Raw genomic sequence first — 22,564 nt, forward strand, 5'->3', positions numbered from 1 at the left:
CCCCAAACCCCATTTTACCCCCCCAATCCCCCTTTAACCCCCCCAAACTCCCTTTTAACCCCCCCAAACCCCCTTTTACCCCCCCCAGACCCCATTTTACCCCTCCCAACCCCCCTTTCCCCCCCCCCCCAGCCCCATTTCCCGGCGCCCACCTGGGCGTGGGCACCTCGGCTCGCGCCCCTCGCGGCCGGGGGGGGCTCGGGGGGCGCGGGGGCCGGGGGGGGTGCCCTCGGAGCGGGGGCAGGGTCACCTCCTGGGCCTCGGAGGCGTCCTCGCCGCAGTGGGGGCAGAAGATGAGACCCCCGAGGCGAGAGACGCAGCCCCGGTGGAAGCGGTGCCCGATGCGCACGTCGGGGTGGCACTCCAGGAACGTGCCCTGAAGGGGGCAAAAATGGGGGGTCAGGGGGGTCTGAGGGGTCCTGGAGGGTCCCCAGGGGTCCTAAAGGGGGTTTGGGGTCACTTAGAGGGGTTTGGGGTCAGTTCAAGGGGTTTGGGGTCAGTTCAAGGAGCCCCGGTGGAAGCGGTGCCCGATGCGCACGTCGGGGTGGCACTCCAGGAACGTGCCCTGAAGGGGGCAAAAATGGGGGGTCAGGGGGGTCTGAGGGGTCCTGGAGGGTCCCAAAAATGGGTTATGGGTCCCTAAAGGGGATTTGGGGTCAGTTAAAGGGGTTTGGGGTCAGTTAAAGGAGCCCCGGTGGAAGCGGTGCCCGATGCGCGCGTCAGGGTGGCACTCCAGGAACGTGCCCTAAAGGGGGCAAAAAATGGGGGGTCAGGGGGGTCTGAGGGGTCCTAAAGGGGGTTTGGGGTCACTTAGAGGGGTTTGGGGTCAGTTCGAGGGGTTTGGGGTCAGTTCAAGGGGTTTGGGGTCAGTTCAAGGGGTTTGGGGTCAGTCAGAGGGGCCCCGGTGGGAAGCGGTGCCCGATGCGCACGTCGGGGGTGGCACTCCAGGAACGTGCCCTGGGGGGGCAAAAATGGGGGGTCAGGGGGGTCTGAGGGGTCCTAAAGGGGGTTTGGGGTCAGTTAGAGGGGGTTTGGGGTCAGTTCAAGGGGTTTGGGGTCAGTTAGAGGGGGTTTGGGGTCAGTCAGAGGGGTTTGGGGTCAGTTAAAGGGGTTTGGGGTCAGTTCAAGGAGCCCCGGTGGAAGCGGTGCCCGATGCGCACGTCGGGGGTGGCACTCCAGGAACGTGCCCTAAAGGGGGCAAAAATGGGGGGTCAGGGGGGGCTGAGGGGTCCCAAAAATGGGTTATGGGTCCCTAAATGGGGTTTGGGGTCAATTAAAGGGGTTTGGGGTCAGTTCAAGGGGTTTGGGGTCAGTTCAAGGAGCCCCGGTGGAAGCGGTGCCCGATGCGCACGTCGGGGTGGCACTCCAGGAACGTGCCCTGGGGGGGCAAAAATGGGGGGTCAGGGGGGGCTGAGGGGTCCCAAAAATGGGTTATGGGTCCCTAAAGGGGGTTTGGGGTCAGTTCGAGGGGTTTGGGGTCAGTTCGAGGGGTTTGGGGTCAGTTCAAGGAGCCCCGGTGGAAGCGGTGCCCGATGCGCACGTCGGGGTGGCACTCCAGGAACGTGCCCTAAAGGGGGCAAAAATGGGGGGTCAGGGGGGTCTGAGGGGTCCTGGAGGGTCCCCAGGGGTCCTAAAAGGGGTTTGGGGTCACTTAGAGGGGGTTTGGGGTCAATTAAAAGGGTTTGGGGTCAGTTCAAGGAGCGCCGGTGGAAGCGGTGCCCGATGCGCACGTCGGGGGTGGCACTCCAGGAACGTGCCCTGAAGGGGGCAAAAATGGGGGGTCAGGGGGGGCTGAGGGGTCCTGGAGGGGGTTTGGGGTCAGTTCAAGGGGTTTGGGGTCAGTTAAAGGGGTTTGGGGTCATTAAAGGGGTTTGGGGTCAGTTCAAGGGGTTTGGGGTCAGTTAAAGGAGCCCCGGTGGAAGCGGTGCCCGATGCGCACGTCGGGGTGGCACTCCAGGAACGTGCCCTGGGGGGGCAAAAATGGGGGGTCAGGGGGGTCTGAGGGGTCCTGGAGGGGGTTTTGGGGTCAGTTAGAGGGGTTTGGGGTCAGTTCGAGGGGTTTGGGGTCAGTTCAAGGGGTTTGGGGTCAGTTCAAGGGGTTTGGGGTCAGTCAGAGGGGCCCCGGTGGAAGCGGTGCCCGATGCGCACGTCGGGGTGGCACTCCAGGAACGTGCCCTGGGGGGGCAAAAATGGGGGGTCAGGGGGGGTCTGAGGGGTCCTAAAGGGGGTTTGGGGTCAGTTAGAGGGGGTTTGGGGTCAGTTCAAGGGGTTTGGGGTCAGTTAGAGGGGGTTTGGGGTCAGTCAGAGGGGTTTGGGGTCAGTTAAAGGGGTTTGGGGTCAGTTCAAGGAGCCCCGGTGGAAGCGGTGCCCGATGCGCACGTCGGGGTGGCACTCCAGGAACGTGCCCTAAAGGGGGCAAAAATGGGGGTCAGGGGGGGCTGAGGGGTCCCAAAAATGGGTTATGGGTCCCTAAATGGGGTTTGGGGTCAATTAAAGGGGTTTGGGGTCAGTTCAAGGGGTTTGGGGTCAGTTCAAGGAGCCCCGGTGGAAGCGGTGCCCGATGCGCACGTCGGGGTGGCACTCCAGGAACGTGCCCTGGGGGGGCAAAAATGGGGGGTCAGGGGGGGCTGAGGGGTCCCAAAAATGGGTTATGGGTCCCTAAAGGGGGGTTTGGGGTCAGTTCGAGGGGTTTGGGGTCAGTTCGAGGGGTTTGGGGTCAGTTCAAGGAGCCCCGGTGGAAGCGGTGCCCGATGCGCACGTCGGGGTGGCACTCCAGGAACGTGCCCTAAAGGGGGCAAAAATGGGGGGTCAGGGGGGTCTGAGGGGTCCTGGAGGGTCCCCAGGGGTCCTAAAAGGGGTTTGGGGTCACTTAGAGGGGGTTTGGGGTCAATTAAAAGGGGTTTGGGGTCAGTTCAAGGAGCGCCGGTGGAAGCGGTGCCCGATGCGCACGTCGGGGTGGCACTCCAGGAACGTGCCCTGAAGGGGGCAAAAATGGGGGGTCAGGGGGGGCTGAGGGGTCCTGGAGGGGGTTTGGGGTCAGTTCAAGGGGTTTGGGGTCAGTTAAAGGGGTTTGGGGTCATTAAAGGGGTTTGGGGTCAGTTCAAGGGGTTTGGGGTCAGTTAAAGGAGCCCCGGTGGAAGCGGTGCCCGATGCGCACGTCGGGGTGGCACTCCAGGAACGTGCCCTGGGGGGGCAAAAATGGGGGGTCAGGGGGGTCTGAGGGGTCCTGGAGGGGGTTTGGGGTCAGTTAGAGGGGTTTGGGGTCAGTTCGAGGGGATTTGGGGTCAGTTCGAGGGGTTTGGGGTCAGTTCGAGGGATTTGGGGTCAGTTAAAGGGGTTTGGGGTCAGTTCGAGGGGATTTGGGGTCAGTTCGAGGGGTTTGGGGTCACTTAGAGGGGTTTGGGGTCAGTTAGAGGGGTTTGGGGTCAGTTCGAGGGGATTTGGGGTCAGTCAGAGGGGTTTGGGGTCAGTCAGAGGGGTTTGGGGTCAGTTAGAGGGGTTTGGGGTCAGTTCGAGGGGTTTGGGGTCAGTTAAAGGGGTTTGGGGTCAGTTAGAGGGGTTTGGGGTCAGTTCGAGGGGTTTGGGGTCAGTTAAAGGGGTTTGGGGTCAGTCAGAGGGGTTTGGGGTCAGTCAGAGGGGTTTGGGGTCAGTTCAAGGGGTTTGGGGTCAGTTCAAGGGGTTTGGGGTCAGTTCAAGAGGTTTGGGGTCAGTTAAAGGGGTTTGGGGTCAGTTAGAGGGATTTGGGGTCAGTTAAAGGGGTTTGGGGTCAGTAAAGAGTCATTTTGGGTTATTTTACCAGGGTTCTTGGGGTTTTTTTAGGGTTTATAAGCGTTTTTTGGGGTTTATTGCGATTTTTGAGGGTTTTGGGTTTTTTTTAAAAAGGAATTTTTAGGATTTTTTTTGGGATTTTTGGGATTTTTTTAGGATTTGGGGTTTTTCTTAGGATGTTAGGGGATTTTTGGGGTTTTTTAGAATTTCCGGGGTTTTTTGGGATTTTTGGGTTTTCTTGGGTGGTTTTTTTTAGGATTTTTCGGGGTTTTGGGGGGATTTTTTTAGGATTTTTAGGAGTTTTTTGTGGGGTTCTTTTAGGATTTTAGGGGATTTTGGGGGGGTTTTTTTTTTTAGGTTTTTTGGGGTTTTTTTTTAGGATTTTCGGGGTTTTTTTAGGATTTTCAAGGGGTTTGGGGTTTTTGGGGATCTTTGGGGTTTTTTTAGGATTTTCAGGATTTTTGGGGGTTTTTTGGTTTTTTTTAGGATTTTCCCCCACCCCACACCCCCCACCCCCTCCCCCCCGCCCCGATGACCACTCACGGCCGTGCAGAAGTGGCCGCAGCCGGGGCAGCTCAGCTGCTTGACCATGCGGCCTTTGGGGTTTTTGGGGTTATTTTTAGGATTTTGGGGTTTTTTGGGGATTTTTGGGGTTTTTCGGGGATTTTTGGGGTTTTTTTAGAGTTTCTGGTGATGCTTTGGGGCTTTTATGGGATGCTTATGGCGATTTTTGGGGGTTTTTGGGGTTCTTTTTTTAGGATTTTCAGGGGGGTTTTGGGGATTTTTGGTTTTTTTTCCGGGTTTTTTGGGTGGTTTTTTTCTAGGATTTTTGGGGGGTTTTTTGGTTTTTTTTTTTAGGATGTTAAGGCATTTTTGGGGTTTTTTTTAGGATTTTCAGGCTTTTTTTGGGGATTTTTGGGCCTTTTTACGGGTTTTCTTGGGCTTCATTTTTAGGGGTTTTTGAGTTTTTTGGGGTTTTTTTTAGGATTTTAGGGGATGTTTGGGGTTTTTTTAGGACTTTTAGGGGGTTTTTGGGATTTTGGGGGTTTTTTGGGGTTTTTTGGGGGCGGGTTTTTTTAGGATTTTTTGGGGTTTTTTGGGGGGATTTTTTAGGATTTTAGGGGCTGTTTGGGGGTTTTTTTAGGATTGTGGAGATTTTTTTTTTTTTTTAGGATTTTAGGGGGTTTTTTGGGGGGGGGTTTCAGGATTTTTTGGGGTTTCGGGGGGTATTTTTTTAGGATTTTTTTTAGGATTTTTGGGATTTTTGGGGGTTTTTGGGTTATTTTTAGGATTTTTGGGGTTTTTTTTGGGGATTTTGGGGTTTTTTTGGGATTTTTGGGGTTTTTTTTAGAGTTTCTGGTGATGCTTTGGGGCTTTTACGGGATGCTTATGGCGATTTTTTGGGCTTTTGGGGTTTTTTTGGGTTTTTTTTTAGGATTTTCGGGGTTTTCTTGGGGATTTTTGGGGTTTTTTTCGGGTTTTTTTGGGCCTTTTTTTTGAATTTTAGGGGACTTTTGAGGGTTGCTTTTTAGGATTTTGGGGAGGGGTTTTTTTAGGATTTTAGGGGGTTTTTTGGGGGGTTTTTTTGGGGATTTTTCGGGGGTTTTTTTTAGGATTTTAGAGGATTTTGGGGTTTTTTTTTGGGGATTTTCAGGGTTTTTTTGGGATTTTTGGGTTTTCTTGGGTGTTTTTTTTAGGATTTTTAGGGGTTTTTGGTGGGGTTTTTTTAGGGTTTTAGGAGATGTTTGGCGGGTTTTTTTTTAGGATTTTCAGGGTTTTTTAGGATTTTCAAGGGGTTTTGGGGTTTTTGGGGATTTTTGGGGTTTTTTTAGGATTTTCAGGATTTTGGGGGGTTTCTTGGTTTTTTTAGGATTTTCCCCCACCCCACGCCCCCCACCCCCTCCCCCCCCCGCCCCGATGACCACTCACGGCCGTGCAGAAGTGGCCGCAGCCGGGGCAGCTCTACTGCTTGACCATGCGGCCTTTGGGGTTTTTTGGGTTATTTTTAGGATTTTGGGGTTTTTTGGGGATTTTTGGGGTTTTTCGGGGATTTTTGGGGTTTTTTTAGAGTTTCTGGTGATGCTTTGGGGCTTTTATGGGATGCTTATGGCGATTTTTGGGGGTTTTTGGGGTTCTTTTTTTAGGATTTTCAGGGGGGTTTTTTGGGGATTTTGGGGTTTTTTCCGGGTTTTTTTGGGTGGTTTTTTTCTAGGATTTTTGGGGGGTTTTTTGGTTTTTTTTTTTTTAGGATGTTAAGGCATTTTTGGGGTTTTTTTTAGGATTTTCAGGCTTTTTTTGGGGATTTTTGGGCCTTTTTACGGGTTTTCTTGGGCTTCATTTTTAGGGGTTTTTGAGTTTTTTGGGAGTTTTTTTAGGATTTATGGGGATGTTTGGGGTTTTTTTAGGACTTTTAGGGGGTTTTTGGGATTTTGGGGGTTTTTTGGGGTTTTTTGGGGGCGGGTTTTTTTAGGATTTTTTGGGGTTTTTTGGGGGGATTTTTTAGGATTTTAGGGGCTGTTTGGGGGTTTTTTTAGGATTGTGGAGATTTTTTTTTTTTTTTAGGATTTTAGGGGGTTTTTTGGGGGGGGGTTTTCAGGATTTTTTGGGGTTTCGGGGGGTATTTTTTTAGGATTTTTTTTAGGATTTTTGGGATTTTTGGGGGTTTTTGGGTTATTTTTAGGATTTTTGGGGTTTTTTGGGGATTTTTGGGGTTTTTTTAGAGTTTCTGGTGATGCTTTGGGGCTTTTATGGGATGCTTATGGCGATTTTTGGGGGTTTTTGGGGTTCTTTTTTTAGGATTTTCAGGGGGGTTTTTTTGGGGATTTTTGGGGTTTTTTGCGGGTTTTTTGGGTGGTTTTTTTCTAGGATTTTTGGGGGGTTTTTTGGTTTTTTTTTTTAGGATGTTAAGGCATTTTTGGGGTTTTTTTTAGGATTTTCAGGCTTTTTTTGGGGATTTTTGGGCCTTTTTACGGGTTTTCTTGGGCTTCATTTTTAGGGGTTTTTGAGTTTTTTGGGGGTTTTTTTAGGATTTATGGGGATGTTTGGGGTTTTTTTAGGACTTTTAGGGGGTTTTTGGGATTTTGGGGGTTTTTTGGGGTTTTTTGGGGGCGGGTTTTTTTAGGATTTTTTGGGGTTTTTTGGGGGGATTTTTTAGGATTTTAGGGGCTGTTTGGGGGTTTTTTTAGGATTGTGGAGATTTTTTTTTTTTTTTAGGATTTTAGGGGTTTTTTTGGGGGGGTTTTTCAGGATTTTTCGGGGTTTCGGGGGGGATTTTTTTAGGATTTTTTTTAGGATTTTTGGGATTTTTGGGGGTTTTTGGGTTATTTTTAGGATTTTTGGGGTTTTTTGGGGATTTTTGGGGTTTTTTTAGAGTTTCTGGTAATGCTTTGGGGCTTTTATGGGATGCTTATGGCGATTTTTGGGGGTTTTTGGGTTTTTTTTTAGGATTTTCAGGGGGGTTTTTTTGGGGATTTTTGGGGTTTTTTGCGGGTTTTTTTGGGTGGTTTTTTTCTAGAATTTTTGGGGGGTTTTCGGTTTTTTCCCCCACTCCACACCCCCCACACCCCCCACGCCCTCCCCCCCGCCCCGATGACCACTCACGGCCGTGCAGAAGTGGCCGCAGCCGGGGCAGCTCTGCTGCTTGACCATGCGGCCTTTGGGGTCTATGGGGTTTTTTTAGGATTTTCAGGATTTTTTGGGTTTTTTGGTTTTTTTTAGGATTTTCCCCCACCCCACGCCCCCCCACCCCCTCCCCCCCCGCCCCGATGACCACTCACGGCCGTGCAGAAGTGGCCGCAGCCGGGGCAGCACTGGTGCTTGACCATGCGGCCTTTGGGATTTATGGGATTTTTTCGGGATTTTTTTAGGATTTGGGGTTTTTTTAGGATTTTCCCCCACCCCACACCCCCCACGCCCTCCCCCCCGCCCCGATGACCACTCACGGCCGTGCAGAAGTGGCCGCAGCCGGGGCAGCACTGGTGCTTGACCATGCGGGCGCGGTGGCTCTCGCACAGCACCATCAGGGGCACGCGGCTCGAGGGCCGCATGGTCTCGCGCTTCAGGATGCTGCTGCCGCAGCCGCTCAGCTGCGGGGACATTTCGGGGACATTTTGGGGACATTCGGGGACATTTGGGGACATTTCGGGGCAGTTTGGGACATTTGGGACATTTGGGGACATTCGGGGACAGTTCGGGGCACTTTGGGACATTTGGGGACATTTGGGGAAGTTCGGGGCAGTTTGGGACATTTGGGGACATTTGGGGACATTGGGGACATTTGGGGACATTTCGGGGACAGTTTGGGACATTTGGGGACATTTGGGGACATTCGGGGACAGTTCGGGACATTTCGGGGCAGTTTGGGACATTTGGGGACATTCGGGGACATTTGGGGACAGTTTGGGACAGTTCGGGGCAGTTGGGGACATTTGGGGACATTCGGGGACAGTTTGGGACATTTCAGGGCAGTTTGGGAGAGTTCGGGGCAGTTTGGGACATTTGGGGACATTTGGGGACATTTGGGGACATTGGGGACATCGGGGACATTGGGGGACATTTCGGACATTTGGGGACATTTGGGGACATTTGGGGACATTTGGGGACATTCGGGGACAGTTCGGGACATTTCGGGGCAGTTTGGGACATTTGGGGACATTCGGGGACATTTGGGGACAGTTTGGGGCAGTTCGGGGCAGTTTGGGACATTTGGGGACATTCGGGGACATTTGGGGACATTTGGGGACAGTTCGGGGCAGTTTGGGACATTTCGGGGCAGTTCGGGGCAGTTTGGGACATTTGGGGATATTTGGGGACATCGGGGAAATTTGGGGACAGTTCGGGGCAGTTTGGGACATTTGGGGACATTTGGGGACATTTGGAGACATTGGGGACATTGGGGACATCAGGGACATTGGGGGACATTTCGGGGCAGTTTGGGACATTGGGGACATTTGGGACATTGGGGACATTTGGGGACATTCGGGGACATTCGGGGACAGTTTGGGGCAGTTTGGGGCAGTTTGGGACATTTGGGAACATTCGGGGACATTCGGGGACATTTGGGGACATTGGGGGACATTGGGGACATTTCGGGGCAGTTTGGGACAGTTCGGGGCAGTTTGGGACATTTGGGGACATTGGGGACATTCGGGGACATTTGGGGACATTTGGGGACAGTTCGGGGCAGTTTGGGACATTTCGGGGCAGTTTGGGATGTTTGGGGACAGTTTGGGGTGGGGCAGGACACCCCACACCCTTCCAGTATGCCCAGTGTCCCCCAGTATCCCCAATGTCCCCCAGTGTCCCCCAGTGTCCCCATTCCATTCCCAGTGTCCCCAGTGTCCCCAATGTCCCCCCAGTGTCCCCATTCCATTCCCAGTATCCCCCAGTACCTCCCAGTGCCCCCAGTGTGTCCCCAGTCCCTCCCAGTGCCCCCAGTGTGTCCCCAGTCCCTCCCAGTGCCCCCAGTATGCCCAGTCCCCCCTCACCTGCCCGTCCACGCTCTCGGTGGCCATGCAGAGCCCGCGCTCGCCGCTGCCCCGCTCCACCTTCGGCGCCTCCATGCGACACGAGCACAGCGGCAGCTCCTCGAAGCGCTCGGCCTCCGCCGGGCCTGGGGGGGCAACGAGGGGGCGGCGGGGGGTCAGCGAGGGGTCAGCGAGGGGTCAGGGGTCAGCGAGGGGTCAGCAAGGGGTCAGGGGTCAGCGAGGGGTCAGCAAGGGGTCAGGGAAGGGTCAGGGAGGAGTCAGGGAAGGGTCAGAGGTCAGCGGGGGGTCAGGGGGAGTCAGCGAGGGGTTCGGGGTCAGCAGGGGGTCAGGGGTCAGCAGGGGGTCAGGGAGGGGTCAGTGGGGGGTCAGGGGTCAGGGAGGGGTCAGCCAGGGGTCAGCAGGGGTCAGGGGTCAGTGGGGGGTCAGGGAGGGGTCAGCAAAGGGGTCAGGGGTCAGCGGGGTCAGGGAGGGGTCATGGGTCAGATGGAGGTCAGCAGGGGGTCAGCGAGGGGTCAGCAGGGGGTCAGGGATGGGTCAGGGGTCAGCGAGGGGTCAGGGAGGGGTCAGGGGTCAGCGAGGGGTCAGCAAGGGGTCAGGGAAGGGTCAGGGAGGAGTCAGGGAAGGGTCAGAGGTCAGTGGGGGGTTGGGGGGGTCAGCGAGGGGTTAGGGGTCAGCAGGGGGTCAGGGAGAGGTCAGCGGGGGGTCAGGGGTCAGGGAAGGGTCAGGGAGGGGTCAGAAGGGGGTCAGGGGTCAGGGAAGGGTCAGGGAGGGGTCAGAAGGGGGTCAGGGGTCAGGGAGGGGTCAGCGAGGGGTCAGCAGGGGTCAGGGGTCAGTGGGGGGTCAGCGAGGGGTCAGCAGGGGTCAGGGGTCAGCGGGGTCAGGGAGGGGTCATGGGTCAGATGGAGGTCAGCAGGGGGTCAGCGAGGGGTCAGCAGGGGGTCAGGGAGGGGTCAGGGGTCAGCGAGGGGTCAGGGGTCAGCGAGGGGTCAGGGAGGGGTCAGGGGTCAGCGAGGGGTCAGCAAGGGGTCAGGGAAGGGTCAGGGAGGAGTCAGGGAAGGGTCAGAGGTCAGTGGGGGGTTGGGGGGGTCAGCGAGGGGTTAGGGGTCAGCAGGGGGTCAGGGAGAGGTCAGCGGGGGGTCAGGGGTCAGGGAAGGGTCAGGGAGGGGTCAGAAGGGGGTCAGGGGTCAGGGAAGGGTCAGGGAGGGGTCAGAAGGGGGTCAGGGGTCAGGGAGGGGTCAGCGAGGGGTCAGCAGGGGTCAGGGGTCAGTGGGGGGTCAGCGAGGGGTCAGCAGGGGTCAGGGGTCAGCGGGGTCAGGGAGGGGTCATGGGTCAGATGGAGGTCAGCAGGGGGTCAGCGAGGGGTCAGCAGGGGGTCAGGGAGGGGTCAGGGGTCAGCGAGGGGTCAGGGGTCAGCGAGGGGTCAGGGAGGGGTCAGAGGTCAGTGGGGGGTTGGGGGGGTCAGCGAGGGGTTAGGGGTCAGCAGGGGGTCAGGGAGAGGTCAGCGGGGGGTCAGGGGTCAGGGAAGGGTCAGGGAGGGGTCAGAAGGGGGTCAGGGGTCAGGGAAGGGTCAGGGAGGGGTCAGCAAAGGGGTCAGGGGTCAGCAGGGTCAGGGAGGGGTCATGGGTCAGATGGAGGTCAGCAGGGGGTCAGCAAAGGGGTCAGCAGGGGGTCAGGGGTCAGCGGGGGGTCAGGGAGGGGTCAGGGGTCAGCGAGGGGTCAGCAAGGGGTCAGGGAAGGGTCAGGGAGGAGTCAGGGAAGGGTCAGAGGTCAGCGGGGGGTCGGGGGGTCAGCGAGGGGTTAGGGGTCAGCAGGGGGTCAGGGAGAGGTCAGCGGGGGGTCAGGGGTCAGCGAGGGGTCAGCGAGGGGTCAGCAGGGGGTCAGGGGTCAGCAGGGGGTCAGGGAGGGGTCAGGGGTCAGCGAGGGGTCAGCAAGGGGTCAGGGAAGGGTCAGGGAGGAGTCAGGGAAGGGTCAGAGGTCAGCGGGGGGTCGGGGGGGTCAGCGAGGGGTTCGGGGTCAGCAGGGAGTCAGGGGTCAGCAGGGGGTCAGGGAGGGGTCAGTGGGGGGTCAGGGAGGGGTCAGGGGTCAGTGGGGGGTCAGGGAGGGGTCAGCAAAGGGGTCAGGGGTCAGCGGGGTCAGGGAGGGGTCATGGGTCAGATGGAGGTCAGCAGGGGGTCAGCAAGGGGTCAGCAGGGGGTCAGGGAGGGGTCAGGGGTCAGCGAGGGGTCAGGGGTCAGCGAGGGGTCAGCAAGGGGTCAGGGAAGGGTCAGGGAGGAGTCAGGGAAGGGTCAGAGGTCAGTGGGGGGTTGGGGGGGTCAGCGAGGGGTTAGGGGTCAGCAGGGGGTCAGGGAGAGGTCAGCGGGGGGTCAGGGGTCAGGGAAGGGTCAGGGAGGGGTCAGAAGGGGGTCAGGGGTCAGGGAGGGGTCAGCGAGGGGTCAGCAGGGGTCAGGGGTCAGCGGGGTCAGGGAGGGGTCATGGGTCAGATGGAGGTCAGCAGGGGGTCAGCAAAGGGGTCAGCAGGGGGTCAGGGAGGGGTCAGGGGTCAGGGAGGGGTCAGGGGTCAGCGAGGGGTCAGGGAGGGGTCAGGGGTCAGCGAGGGGTCAGCAAGGGGTCAGGGAAGGGTCAGGGAGGAGTCAGGGAAGGGTCAGAGGTCAGTGGGGGGTTGGGGGGGTCAGCGAGGGGTTAGGGGTCAGCAGGGGGTCAGGGAGAGGTCAGCGGGGGGTCAGGGGTCAGGGAAGGGTCAGGGAGGGGTCAGAAGGGGGTCAGGGGTCAGGGAAGGGTCAGGGAGGGGTCAGCAAAGGGGTCAGGGGTCAGCAGGGTCAGGGAGGGGTCATGGGTCAGATGGAGGTCAGCAGGGGGTCAGCAAAGGGGTCAGCAGGGGGTCAGGGGTCAGCGGGGGGTCAGGGAGGGGTCAGGGGTCAGCGAGGGGTCAGCAAGGGGTCAGGGAAGGGTCAGGGAGGAGTCAGGGAAGGGTCAGAGGTCAGCGGGGGGTCGGGGGGGTCAGCGAGGGGTTCGGGGTCAGCAGGGAGTCAGGGGTCAGCAGGGGGTCAGGGAGGGGTCAGTGGGGGGTCAGGGGTCAGTGGGGGGTCAGGGAGGGGTCAGCAAAGGGGTCAGGGGTCAGCGGGGTCAGGGAGGGGTCATGGGTCAGATGGAGGTCAGCAGGGGGTCAGCAAGGGGTCAGCAGGGGGTCAGGGAGGGGTCAGGGGTCAGCGAGGGGTCAGGGGTCAGCGAGGGGTCAGCGAGGGGTCAGGGAAGGGTCAGGGAGGAGTCAGGGAAGGGTCAGAGGTCAGTGGGGGGTTGGGGGGGTCAGCGAGGGGTTAGGGGTCAGCAGGGGGTCAGGGAGAGGTCAGCGGGGGGTCAGGGGTCAGGGAAGGGTCAGGGAGGGGTCAGAAGGGGGTCAGGGGTCAGGGAAGGGTCAGGGAGGGGTCAGAAGGGGGTCAGGGGTCAGGGAGGGGTCAGCGAGGGGTCAGCAGGGGTCAGGGGTCAGCGGGGTCAGGGAGGGGTCAGCAGGGGTCAGGGGTCAGCGGGGTCAGGGAGGGGTCATGGGTCAGATGGAGGTCAGCAGGGGGTCAGCAAAGGGGTCAGCAGGGGGTCAGGGAGGGGTCAGGGGTCAGCGAGGGGTCAGGGGTCAGCGAGGGGTCAGGGAGGGGTCAGGGGTCAGCGAGGGGTCAGCAAGGGGTCAGGGAAGGGTCAGGGAGGAGTCAGGGAAGGGTCAGAGGTCAGTGGGGGGTTGGGGGGGTCAGCGAGGGGTTAGGGGTCAGCAGGGGGTCAGGGAGAGGTCAGCGGGGGGTCAGGGGTCAGGGAAGGGTCAGGGAGGGGTCAGAAGGGGGTCAGGGGTCAGGGAAGGGTCAGGGAGGGGTCAGCAAAGGGGTCAGGGGTCAGCAGGGTCAGGGAGGGGTCATGGGTCAGATGGAGGTCAGCAGGGGGTCAGCAAAGGGGTCAGCAGGGGGTCAGGGGTCAGCGAGGGGTCAGCAAGGGGTCAGGGGTCAGCAGGGGGTCAGGGAGGGGTCAGGGGTCAGCGAGGGGTCAGCAAGGGGTCAGGGAAGGGTCAGGGAGGAGTCAGGGAAGGGTCAGAGGTCAGTGGGGGGTTGGGGGGGTCAGCGAGGGGTTAGGGGTCAGCAGGGGGTCAGGGAGAGGTCAGCAGGGGGTCAGGGGTCAGGGAAGGGTCAGGGAGGGGTCAGAAGGGGGTCAGGGGTCAGGGAAGGGTCAGGGAGGGGTCAGCGAGGGGTCAGGGGTCAGGGAGGGGTCAGCGAGGGGTCAGCAGGGGTCAGGGGTCAGTGGGGGGTCAGGGAGGGGTCAGCAAAGGGGTCAGGGGTCAGCGGGGTCAGGGAGGGGTCATGGGTCAGATGGAGGTCAGCAGGGGGTCAGCACGGGGTCAGCAGGGGGTCAGGGGTCAGCAAGGGGTCAGGGATCAGCGGGGGGTCAGGGAGGGGTCAGGGGTCAGCGGGGGGTCAGGGAGGGGTCAGGGAAGGGTCAGGGAGGAGTCAGGGAAGGGTCAGAGGTCAGCGGGGGGTCGGGGGGGTCAGCGAGGGGTTCGGGGTCAGCAGGGGGTCAGGGAGAGGTCAGCGGGGGGTCAGGGGTCAGGGAAGGGTCAGGGAGGGGTCAGAAGGGGGTCAGGGGTCAGGGAAGGGTCAGGGAGGGGTCAGCGGGGGTCAGGGGTCAGCGAGGGGTCAACGAGGGGTCAACGAGGGGTCAGCGAGGGGTCAGGGGTCAGCATGGGGGTCAGGGAGGGGTCAGGGGTCAGCAGGGGTTAGGGGTCAGCAGGGGGTCAGGGAGAGGTCAGTGAGGGGTTAGGGGTCAGCAGAGGGTCAGGGGTCAGCAGGGGGTCAGGGAGGGGTCAGGGGTCAGGGGTCACGGAGGGGTCAGTGAGGGGTCAGGGGTCAGCAAGGGGTCAGCGGGGGGTCATGGGTCAGGGAGAGGTCAGGGAGGGGTCAGGGGTCAGCGGGGGGTCAGCACAGGGGTCAGGGAGGGGTCAGGGGTCAGCGAGGGGTCAGGGAGGGGTCAGGGAGGGGTCAGCAAGGTGTGGTCAGTGAGGCTGTGGTCAGATGGGCGGGTCCAGGGAAGGGGCGTGTCCAGGGGGGCTGGGCGTGTCCAGGGGTGTGTCCAGGTACAGTGGGCGTGTCCATGTGCAGTGGGCGTGCCCATGGGTGTGTCCAGGGGGGTGTGTCCATGAGCAATGGGCGTGTCCATGTGCAGTGGGCGTGCCCATGGGTGTGTCCAGGGGGGTGTCCATGAGCAATGGGCGTGTCCATGTGCAGTGGGCGTGTCCATGGGCGTGTCCAGGTACAGTGGGCATGTCCAGGGGTGTGTCCATGTGCAGCGGGCGTGTCCAGGACGGCGTGTCCACCTGCAGTGGGCGTGTCCATGGGTGTGTCCGGGGGGGGGGGGCGTGTCCATGTGTAATGGGTGTGTCCAAGGGCATGTCCAGAGCCGTGTCCACGTGCAGTGGGCGTGTCCATGGGTGTGTCCGGGGGGCGTGTCCATGTGTAATGGGTGTGTCCAAGGGCATGTCCAGAGCCGTGTCCATGTGCAGTGGGCGTGGCCATGGGGTGTGTCCAGGGGGGTGTGTCCACAGGTGTGTCCGTGTGCAGTGGGCGTGTCCAGGAGCAGTGGGCGTGTCCATGGGCGTGTCCAGGGCTTGTGACCATGGGTGTGTCCAGGGGCGTGTCCATATGCAGTGGGCGTGTCCATGGGTGTGTGTCCGTGTCCATGGCCGTGTCCACGTGCAGTGGGCGTGTCCATGGCTCCGTCCACATGCAGTGGGTGTGTCCATGGGTGTGTCCATGTGCAGCGGGCGTGTCCATGGGCGTCTGGGGGGGCGTGTCCATGGGGTGTGTCCATGGGTGTGTCCACGTGCAGTGGGTGTGTCCATGGGTGTGTCCATGGGTGTGTCCATGTCCATGGGTGTGTCCATGGGTGTGTCCACGTGCAGTGTCCGTGTCCATGGCCGTGTCCACGTGCAGTGTCCGTGTCCATGGGTGTGTCCATGGGTGTGTCCATGTGCAGTGGGCGTGTCCGTGGGCGTGTCCATGTCCATGGGTGTGTCCATGGGTGTGTCCACGTGCAGTGTCCGTGTCCATGGCTGCGTCCACATGCAGTGGGTGTGTCCATGGGTGTGTCCATGGGTGTGTCCATGGGTGTGTCCATGTGCAGTGGGTGTGTCCATGGGCGTGTCCATGTCCATGGGTGTGTCCATGGGTGTGTCCACGTGCAGTGTCCGTGTCCATGGGTGTGTCCACGTGCAGTGGGTGTGTCCATGGGTGTGTCCATAGGTGTGTCCATGTGCAGCGGGCGTGTCCATGGGCGTCTGGGGGGGGCGTGTCCATGGGGTGTGTCCATGTCCATGGGTGTGTCCATGGGTGTGTCCATGTCCATGGGTGTGTCCATGGGCGTGTCCATGGGCGTGTCCGTGTCCATGGGTGTGTCCATGGGTGTGTCCGTGTCCATGGGTGTGTGTCCGTGTCCATGGGTGTGTCCATGGGTGTGTGTCCGTGTCCATGGCTGTGTCCATGGGTGTGTCCATGTGCAGTGGGCGTGTCCGTGGGCGTGTCCGTGGGTGTGTCCATGGGTGTGTGTCCGAGTCCATGGGTGTGTGTCCGAGTCCATGGGTGTGTCCATGGGTGTGTCCACGTGCAGTGTCCGTGTCCATGTGCAGTGGGCGTGTCCGTGCCCATGGGCATGTCCATGGGTGTGTGTCCGTGTCCATGGGTGCGTCCATGGGTGTGTCCACGTGCAGTGTCCGTGTCCATGGGTGTGTGTCCGTGTCCATGGCTGTGTCCATGGGTGTGTGTCCGTGTCCATGGGTGTGTGTCCGTGTCCATGGCTGTGTCCATGGGTGTGTGTCCGTGTCCATGGGTGTGTGTCCGTGTCCATGGGTGTGTGTCCGTGTCCATGGGCGTGTCCGTGTCCATGGCTGTGTCCATGGGTGTGTGTCCGTGTCCATGGGTGTGTGTCCGTGTCCATGGGTGTGTGTCCGTGTCCATGGCTGTGTCCATGGGTGTGTGTCCGTGTCCATGGGTGTGTGTCCGTGTCCATGGCTGTGTCCATGGGTGTGTGTCCGTGTCCATGGGTGTGTGTCCGTGTCCATGGGTGTGTGTCCGTGTCCATGGCTGTGTCCATGGGTGTGTGTCCGTGTCCATGGGCGTGTCCGTGTCCATGGCTGTGTCCATGGGTGTGTCCATGGCTGTGTCCATGGCCGTGTCCACGTGCAGTGTCCGTGTCCATGGCCGTGTCCACACGCACTGGGCGTGTCCGGGGGGGGGGGGGGGCGGGGCCGTGTGCTCACCTGGGGGCTGGGGGCTCAGGGCCCCTCCCCCCGGCAGCTGCAGGCAGCCCAGGGGCACCTCGGTGTATTCGCTGGGGGGGCCCATGGGGGGGGCACCGGGGCCTGGCGGGGAAAAGGGGGGGGGAGGGGGAGGGTCAGGGACCCCCGAAACGGGACCCCCGCCCCAAAATGTCCCACCCCGAGCGCCCCTCCCCCACCTCCGGGGGGCTCCATCCCCGAATTTCAGGGTTTGAATTGCCCAAATTTATCACCCCCAAACCCCCAATTCCAACCCCCAAATTCCCCAAATTTATCACCCCCAAACCCCCCAAACTCCCCAAATTTATCACCCCAAACTCCCCCCCAAACTCCCCAAATTCCAGTCCCCAAAGCCCCCAAACTCCCCAAATTTATCACCCCAAACCCCCCAAACCCCCCAATTTCTCACCCCAAACCCCCTCAAACTCCCCAAATTTATCACCCCAAACCCCCCAAACCCCCCAATTTCTCACCCCAAACCCCCCCAAACTCCCCAAATTCATCACCCCAAACCCCGCCAAACTCCCAAAATTTATCACCCCCAAACTCCCCAAATTTATCACCCCAAACTCCCCCAAACTCCCCAAATTCCTCACCCCAAACCCCTCCAAACTCCCCAAATTTCAGTCCCCAAAACCCCTCCAAACCCCCCAAATTCCTCACCCCAAACTCCCCCAAACTCCCCAAATTTATTGCCCCAAACCCCGCCAAACTCCCCAAATTTATCACCCCCAAACCCCCCAAATTCTCACCCCAAACCCCGCCAAACTCCCAAAATTATCACCCCAAACTCCCCAAATTATCACCCCAAACCCCCCAAATTCTCACCCCAAACCCCGCCAAACTCCCAAAATTTATCACCCCAAACTCCCCAAATTTATCACCCCCAAACTCCCAAAATTTATCACCCCCAAACTCCCCAAATTTATCACCCCCAAACTCCCCAAACTCCCCAAATTTATCACCCCAAACTCCCCCCCAAACTCCCCAAATTCCAGTCCCCAAAGCCCCCAAACTCCCCAAATTTATCACCCCAAACCCCCCAAACCCCCCAATTTCTCACCCCAAACCCCCTCAAACTCCCCAAATTTATCACCCCAAACCCCCCAAACCCCCCAATTTCTCACCCCAAACCCCCCCAAACTCCCCAAATTCATCACCCCAAACCCCGCCAAACTCCCAAAATTTATCACCCCCAAACTCCCCAAATTTATCACCCCAAACTCCCCCAAACTCCCCAAATTCCTCACCCCAAACCCCTCCAAACTCCCCAAATTTCAGTCCCCAAAACCCCTCCAAACCCCCCAAATTCCTCACCCCAAACTCCCCCAAACTCCCCAAATTTATTGCCCCAAACCCCGCCAAACTCCCCAAATTTATCACCCCCAAACCCCCCAAATTCTCACCCCAAACCCCGCCAAACTCCCAAAATTTATCACCCCAAACTCCCCAAATTTATCACCCCAAACCCCCCAAATTCTCACCCCAAACCCCGCCAAACTCCCAAAATTTATCACCCCAAACTCCCCAAATTTATCACCCCCAAACTCCCAAAATTATCACCCCCAAACTCCCCAAATTATCACCCCCAAACTCCCCAAATTTATCACCCCAAACTCCCCCAAACTCCCCAAATTCCTCACCCCAAACCCCTCCAAACCCCCCAAATTCCTCACCCCAAACTCCCCCAAACTCCCCAAATTTGCCCCAAACCCCGCCAAACTCCCCAAATTTATCACCCCCAAACCCCCCAATTCCAGCCCCCAAACTCCCCAAATTCCTCACCCCAAACTCCCCAAACCCCCAAATTATCACCCCCAACCCCCCCCAAACCCCCCAATTCCAGCCCCCAAACTCCCCAAATTATCACCCCAAACCCCCCAAACCCCCCAATTTCTCACCCCCAAACCCCCTCAAACTCCCCAAATTATCACCCCAAACCCAATTCCACCCCACAAACCCCCCAATTCCAATTCCCAAACTCCCCAAATTATCACCCCCAAACCCCTCCAAACTCCCCAAATTTATCACCCCAAACTCCCCCCCAAACTCCCCCAAATTCCAGTCCCCAAAGCCCCCAAACTCCCCAAATTATCACCCCAAACCCCCCAAACCCCCCAATTTCTCACCCCAAACCCCCCAAACTCCCCAAATTCATCACCCCCAAACCCCCCCAAACTCCCCAAATTATCACCCCAAACCCCGCCAAACTCCCAAAATTTATCACCCCCAAACTCCCCAAATTTATCACCCCAAACTCCCCAAATTCTTCACCCCAAACTCTCCAAACTCCCCAAATTTCAGTCCCCAAACCCCGCCAAACTCCCCAAATTCCTCACCCCAAACCCCTCCAAACTCCCCAAATTCCTCACCCCAAACTCCCCCAAACTCCCCAAATTTATCGCCCCAAACCCCGCCAAACTCCCAAAATTTATCACCCCCAAACTCCCCAAATTTCAGTCCCCAAACTCCCCCCAAACTCCCCCAAATTTATCACCCCCAAACTCCCCAAATTTATCACCCCCAAACCCCCCAAACTCCCCAAATTCATCACCCCCAAACCCCCTCAAACTCCCCAAATTCATCACCCCAAACCCAATTCCACCACACAAACCCCCCAATTCCAATCCCCAAACTCCCCAAATTTATCAACCCCAAACTCCCCAAATTCCTCACCCCAAATCCCCCCAAACTCCCCAAATTTCCGTCCCCAAACTCCCCAAATTCATCACCCCTAAACCCAATTCCACCCCCCAAACCCCCCAATTCCAGCCCCCAAACTCCCCAAATTTATCACCCCAAACCCCCCAAACTCCCCAATTTCCCACCCCAAACCCCTCCAAACTCCCCAAATTCATCACCCCCAAACCCCCTCAAACTCCCCAAATTTATCACCCCAAACCCAATTCCACCCCACAAACCCCCCAACTCCAGCCCCCAAACTCCCCAAATTTATCAACCCCAAACTCCCCAAATTTATCAACCCCAAACTCCCCAAATTCCTCACCCCAAACCCCCCCCAAACTCCCCAAATTTCTCACCGCAAATCCCCCAAACTCCCCAAATTTCCGTCCCCAAACTCCCCAAATTCATCACCCCTAAACCCAATTCCACCCCACAAACCCCCCAATTCCAGCCCCCAAACTCCCCAAATTTATCACCCCAAACCCCCTCAAACTCCCCAAATTCATCACCCTCAAACCCCCTCAAACTCCCCAAATTCATCACCCCAAACCCAATTCCACCCCACAAACCCCCCAACTCCAGCCCCCAAACTCCCCAAATTTATCACCCCCAAATCCCCCAAACTCCCCAAATTTCAGTCCCCAAACACCCCCAAACCCCCCAAATTTCCCACCCCAAACCCCCCCAAACTCCCCAAATTCCTCACCAAACCCCCCCAAACCCCCCCCAAACCCCCCAAATTTCCCACCCCAAACCCCCCAAACCTCTCACCCCAAACCCCCCCAAACTCCCCAAACCCCCCCCAAACTCCCCAAATTCCTCACCAACCCCCCCAACCCCCCCCAAATTTCCCTTCCCCGCCCCCCCCAGCGCCGCCCCCTCCCCAATTCGGGGGTCCCCACCCCTGTCCTTGCCGCGGGGCTCCTTCCTCTTCCTCTTGCGGGCGGGTTTCAGCCAGGGGCTCTCCTTCCAGCGCCGCCTCGCCCTGCGCCGGGCGCTCGACGCGCTCTGGGGGGGCCGGGGGGGGTCAGGGACCCCCAAAATCCCACCCTGGGACCCCCAAAATCCCACCCTGGGACCCCCAAAACCCCCCCCGGAACCCCAAAATTCCCTCCCGGACCCCTCCCCTTGCAGGTGGGTTCCAGCCAAGGGTTCTCCTTCCAGCACCGGGCGCTCGACGCGCTCTGGGGGGCCAGGGGGGGTCAGGGACCCCCAAAATCCCACCCTGGGACCCCCAAAATCCCACCCTGGACCCTCCCCACACACCCCTGGACCCCTAAAATCCCCCCTGGACCCCCAAAATCCCCCCTGGACCCTCCCGGACCCCTCCCCTTGCGGGTGAGTCAGGGGTTCCCCTCCCTGCGCCGGGCGCTCGACGCGCTCTGGGGGGGCCGGGGGGGGGTCAGGGACCCCCAAAATTCGCCTCTGGACCCCCAAAATCCCCCCCATGACCCCCAAAATCCCCCTGGACCCCCCCCGGACCCCTCCCCTTGCAGGTGGGTTCCAGCCAGGGGTTCTCCTTCCAGCACCGGGCGCTCGACGCACTCTGGGGGGGCCGGGGGGGGGTCAGGGACCCCCAAAAACACCCCCAGGGACCCCCAAAATCCCTCCTGGACCCTCCCCACACACCCCTGGACCCCTAAAATCCCCCCTGGACCCCCAAAATCCCCCCCTGGACCCTCCAAAAACCCCCCTGGACCCCCAAAATCCCACCCTGGATCCCCAAAATCCCCCCTGGACCCCCAAAATCCCACCCTGGACCCTCCAAAAACCTCCCCGGACCCCCAAAATCCCACCCCGGACCCCAAAATTCCCTCCCGGACCCCTCCCCTTGCAGGTGGGTTCCAGTCAAGGGTTCCCCTCCCTGCGCCGGGCGCTCGACGCGCTCTGGGGGGGCCGGGGGGGGTCAGGGACCCCCAAAAACACCCCCAGGGACCCCCAAAATCCCTCCTGGACCCTCCCCACACACCCCTGGACCCCTAAAATCCCCCCTGGACCCCCAAAATCCCCCCTGGAACCTCCTGGACCCCTCCCCTTGCAGGTGGGTCAGGGGTTCCCCTCCCTGCGCCGGGTGCTCGACGCGCTCTGGGAGGGCCGGGGGGGTCAGGGACCCCCAAAAACCCACCCTGGGACCCCCAAAATCCCCCCTGGACCCCCAAAATCCCCCCTGGACCCTCCCGGACCCCTCCCCTTGCGGGTGGGTTCCAGCCAGGGGTTCTCCTTCCAGCACCGGGCGCTCGACGCGCTCTGGGGGGGCCGGGGGGGGTCAGGGACCCCCAAAATCCCCCCCTGGACCCCCAAAATCCCCCCTGGGACCCCCAAAATCCCCCCTGGACCCTCCAAAAACCCCCCAGGACCGCCAAAAACCCCCCAAGACCGCCAAAATCCCCCCTGGACCCTCCCCACACACCCCCGGACCCCCAAAATCCCCCCCTGGACCCTCCAAAATCCCCCCCTGGACCCTCCAAAATCCCCCCCTGGACCCCCAAAATCCTCCCCCGGACCCCCAAAATCCCCCCCTGGACCCTCCAAAAACCCCCCTGGACCCCCAAAATCCCCCCCTGGATCCCCAAAATCCCCCCCTGGACCCCCAAAATCCCCCCCTGGATCCCCAAAATCCCCCCCTGGATCCCCAAAATCCCCCCCTGGATCCCCAAAATTCCCTGCCGGACCCCTCCCCTTGCAGGTGGGTTCCAGCCAGGGGTTCCCCTCCCTGCGCCGGGCGCTCGACGCGCTCTGGGGGGGCCGGGGGGAGTCAGGGACCCCCCAAAAACCCCCCCCAGGGACCCCCAAAATCCCCCCTGGACCCTCCCCACACACCCCCGGATCCCCAAAAATCCCCCCTGGACCCCCAAAATCCCCCCTGGACCCCCAAAATCCCACCCTGGACCCTCCAAAAACCTCCCCGGACCCCCAAAATCCCCCCTGGACCCTCCCCACACACCCCCGGACCCCCAAAATCCCCCCCTGGACCCCCAAAATCCCGCCTGGACCCTCCCCACACACCCCCAGACCCCCAAAATCCCCCCCTGGACCCCCAAAATCCACCCTGGACCCTCCCCACACACCCCCAGATCCCCAAAATCCCACCCTGGACCCCCAAAATCCCCCCTGGACCCTCCAAAAACCCCCCGGACCCCCAAAATCCCCCCCCTAGAACCCCAAAATCCACCCTGGACCTTCCAAAAACCCCCCCCAGACCCCCAAAATCCTCCCCCGGACCCCTCCCCGCACACCCCCGGACCCCCAAAATCCTCCCCCGGACCCCTCCCCTTGCAGGTGGGTTCCAGCCAGGGGTTCTCCAAAAACCCCCCCAGGGACCCCC

At 59.5% G+C, this 22,564-nt stretch overlaps 1 protein-coding gene across 1 annotated transcript in view; it reads right to left on the reverse strand.

Annotated features, from left to right (window-relative positions):
* Positions 1–152: 152 nt before the first annotated feature.
* The window catches only part of LOC138102149 (histone-lysine N-methyltransferase EHMT2-like), a gene marked incomplete at its 3' end in the record, with an annotated part of 28,722 nt that continues 6,310 nt past the window's right edge, over positions 153–22,564 (reverse strand). The window contains 5 exon segments of the mRNA XM_068999886.1: positions 153–376; positions 7,710–7,853; positions 9,255–9,379; positions 16,537–16,638; positions 20,142–20,247. Coding sequence (XP_068855987.1) covers positions 153–376; positions 7,710–7,853; positions 9,255–9,379; positions 16,537–16,638; positions 20,142–20,247 — 701 coding nt within the window.

This window comes from Aphelocoma coerulescens, unplaced genomic scaffold, assembly GCF_041296385.1.
Source record: "Aphelocoma coerulescens isolate FSJ_1873_10779 unplaced genomic scaffold, UR_Acoe_1.0 HiC_scaffold_629, whole genome shotgun sequence".
NCBI classification, from domain to species: Eukaryota; Metazoa; Chordata; class Aves; order Passeriformes; family Corvidae; genus Aphelocoma; species Aphelocoma coerulescens.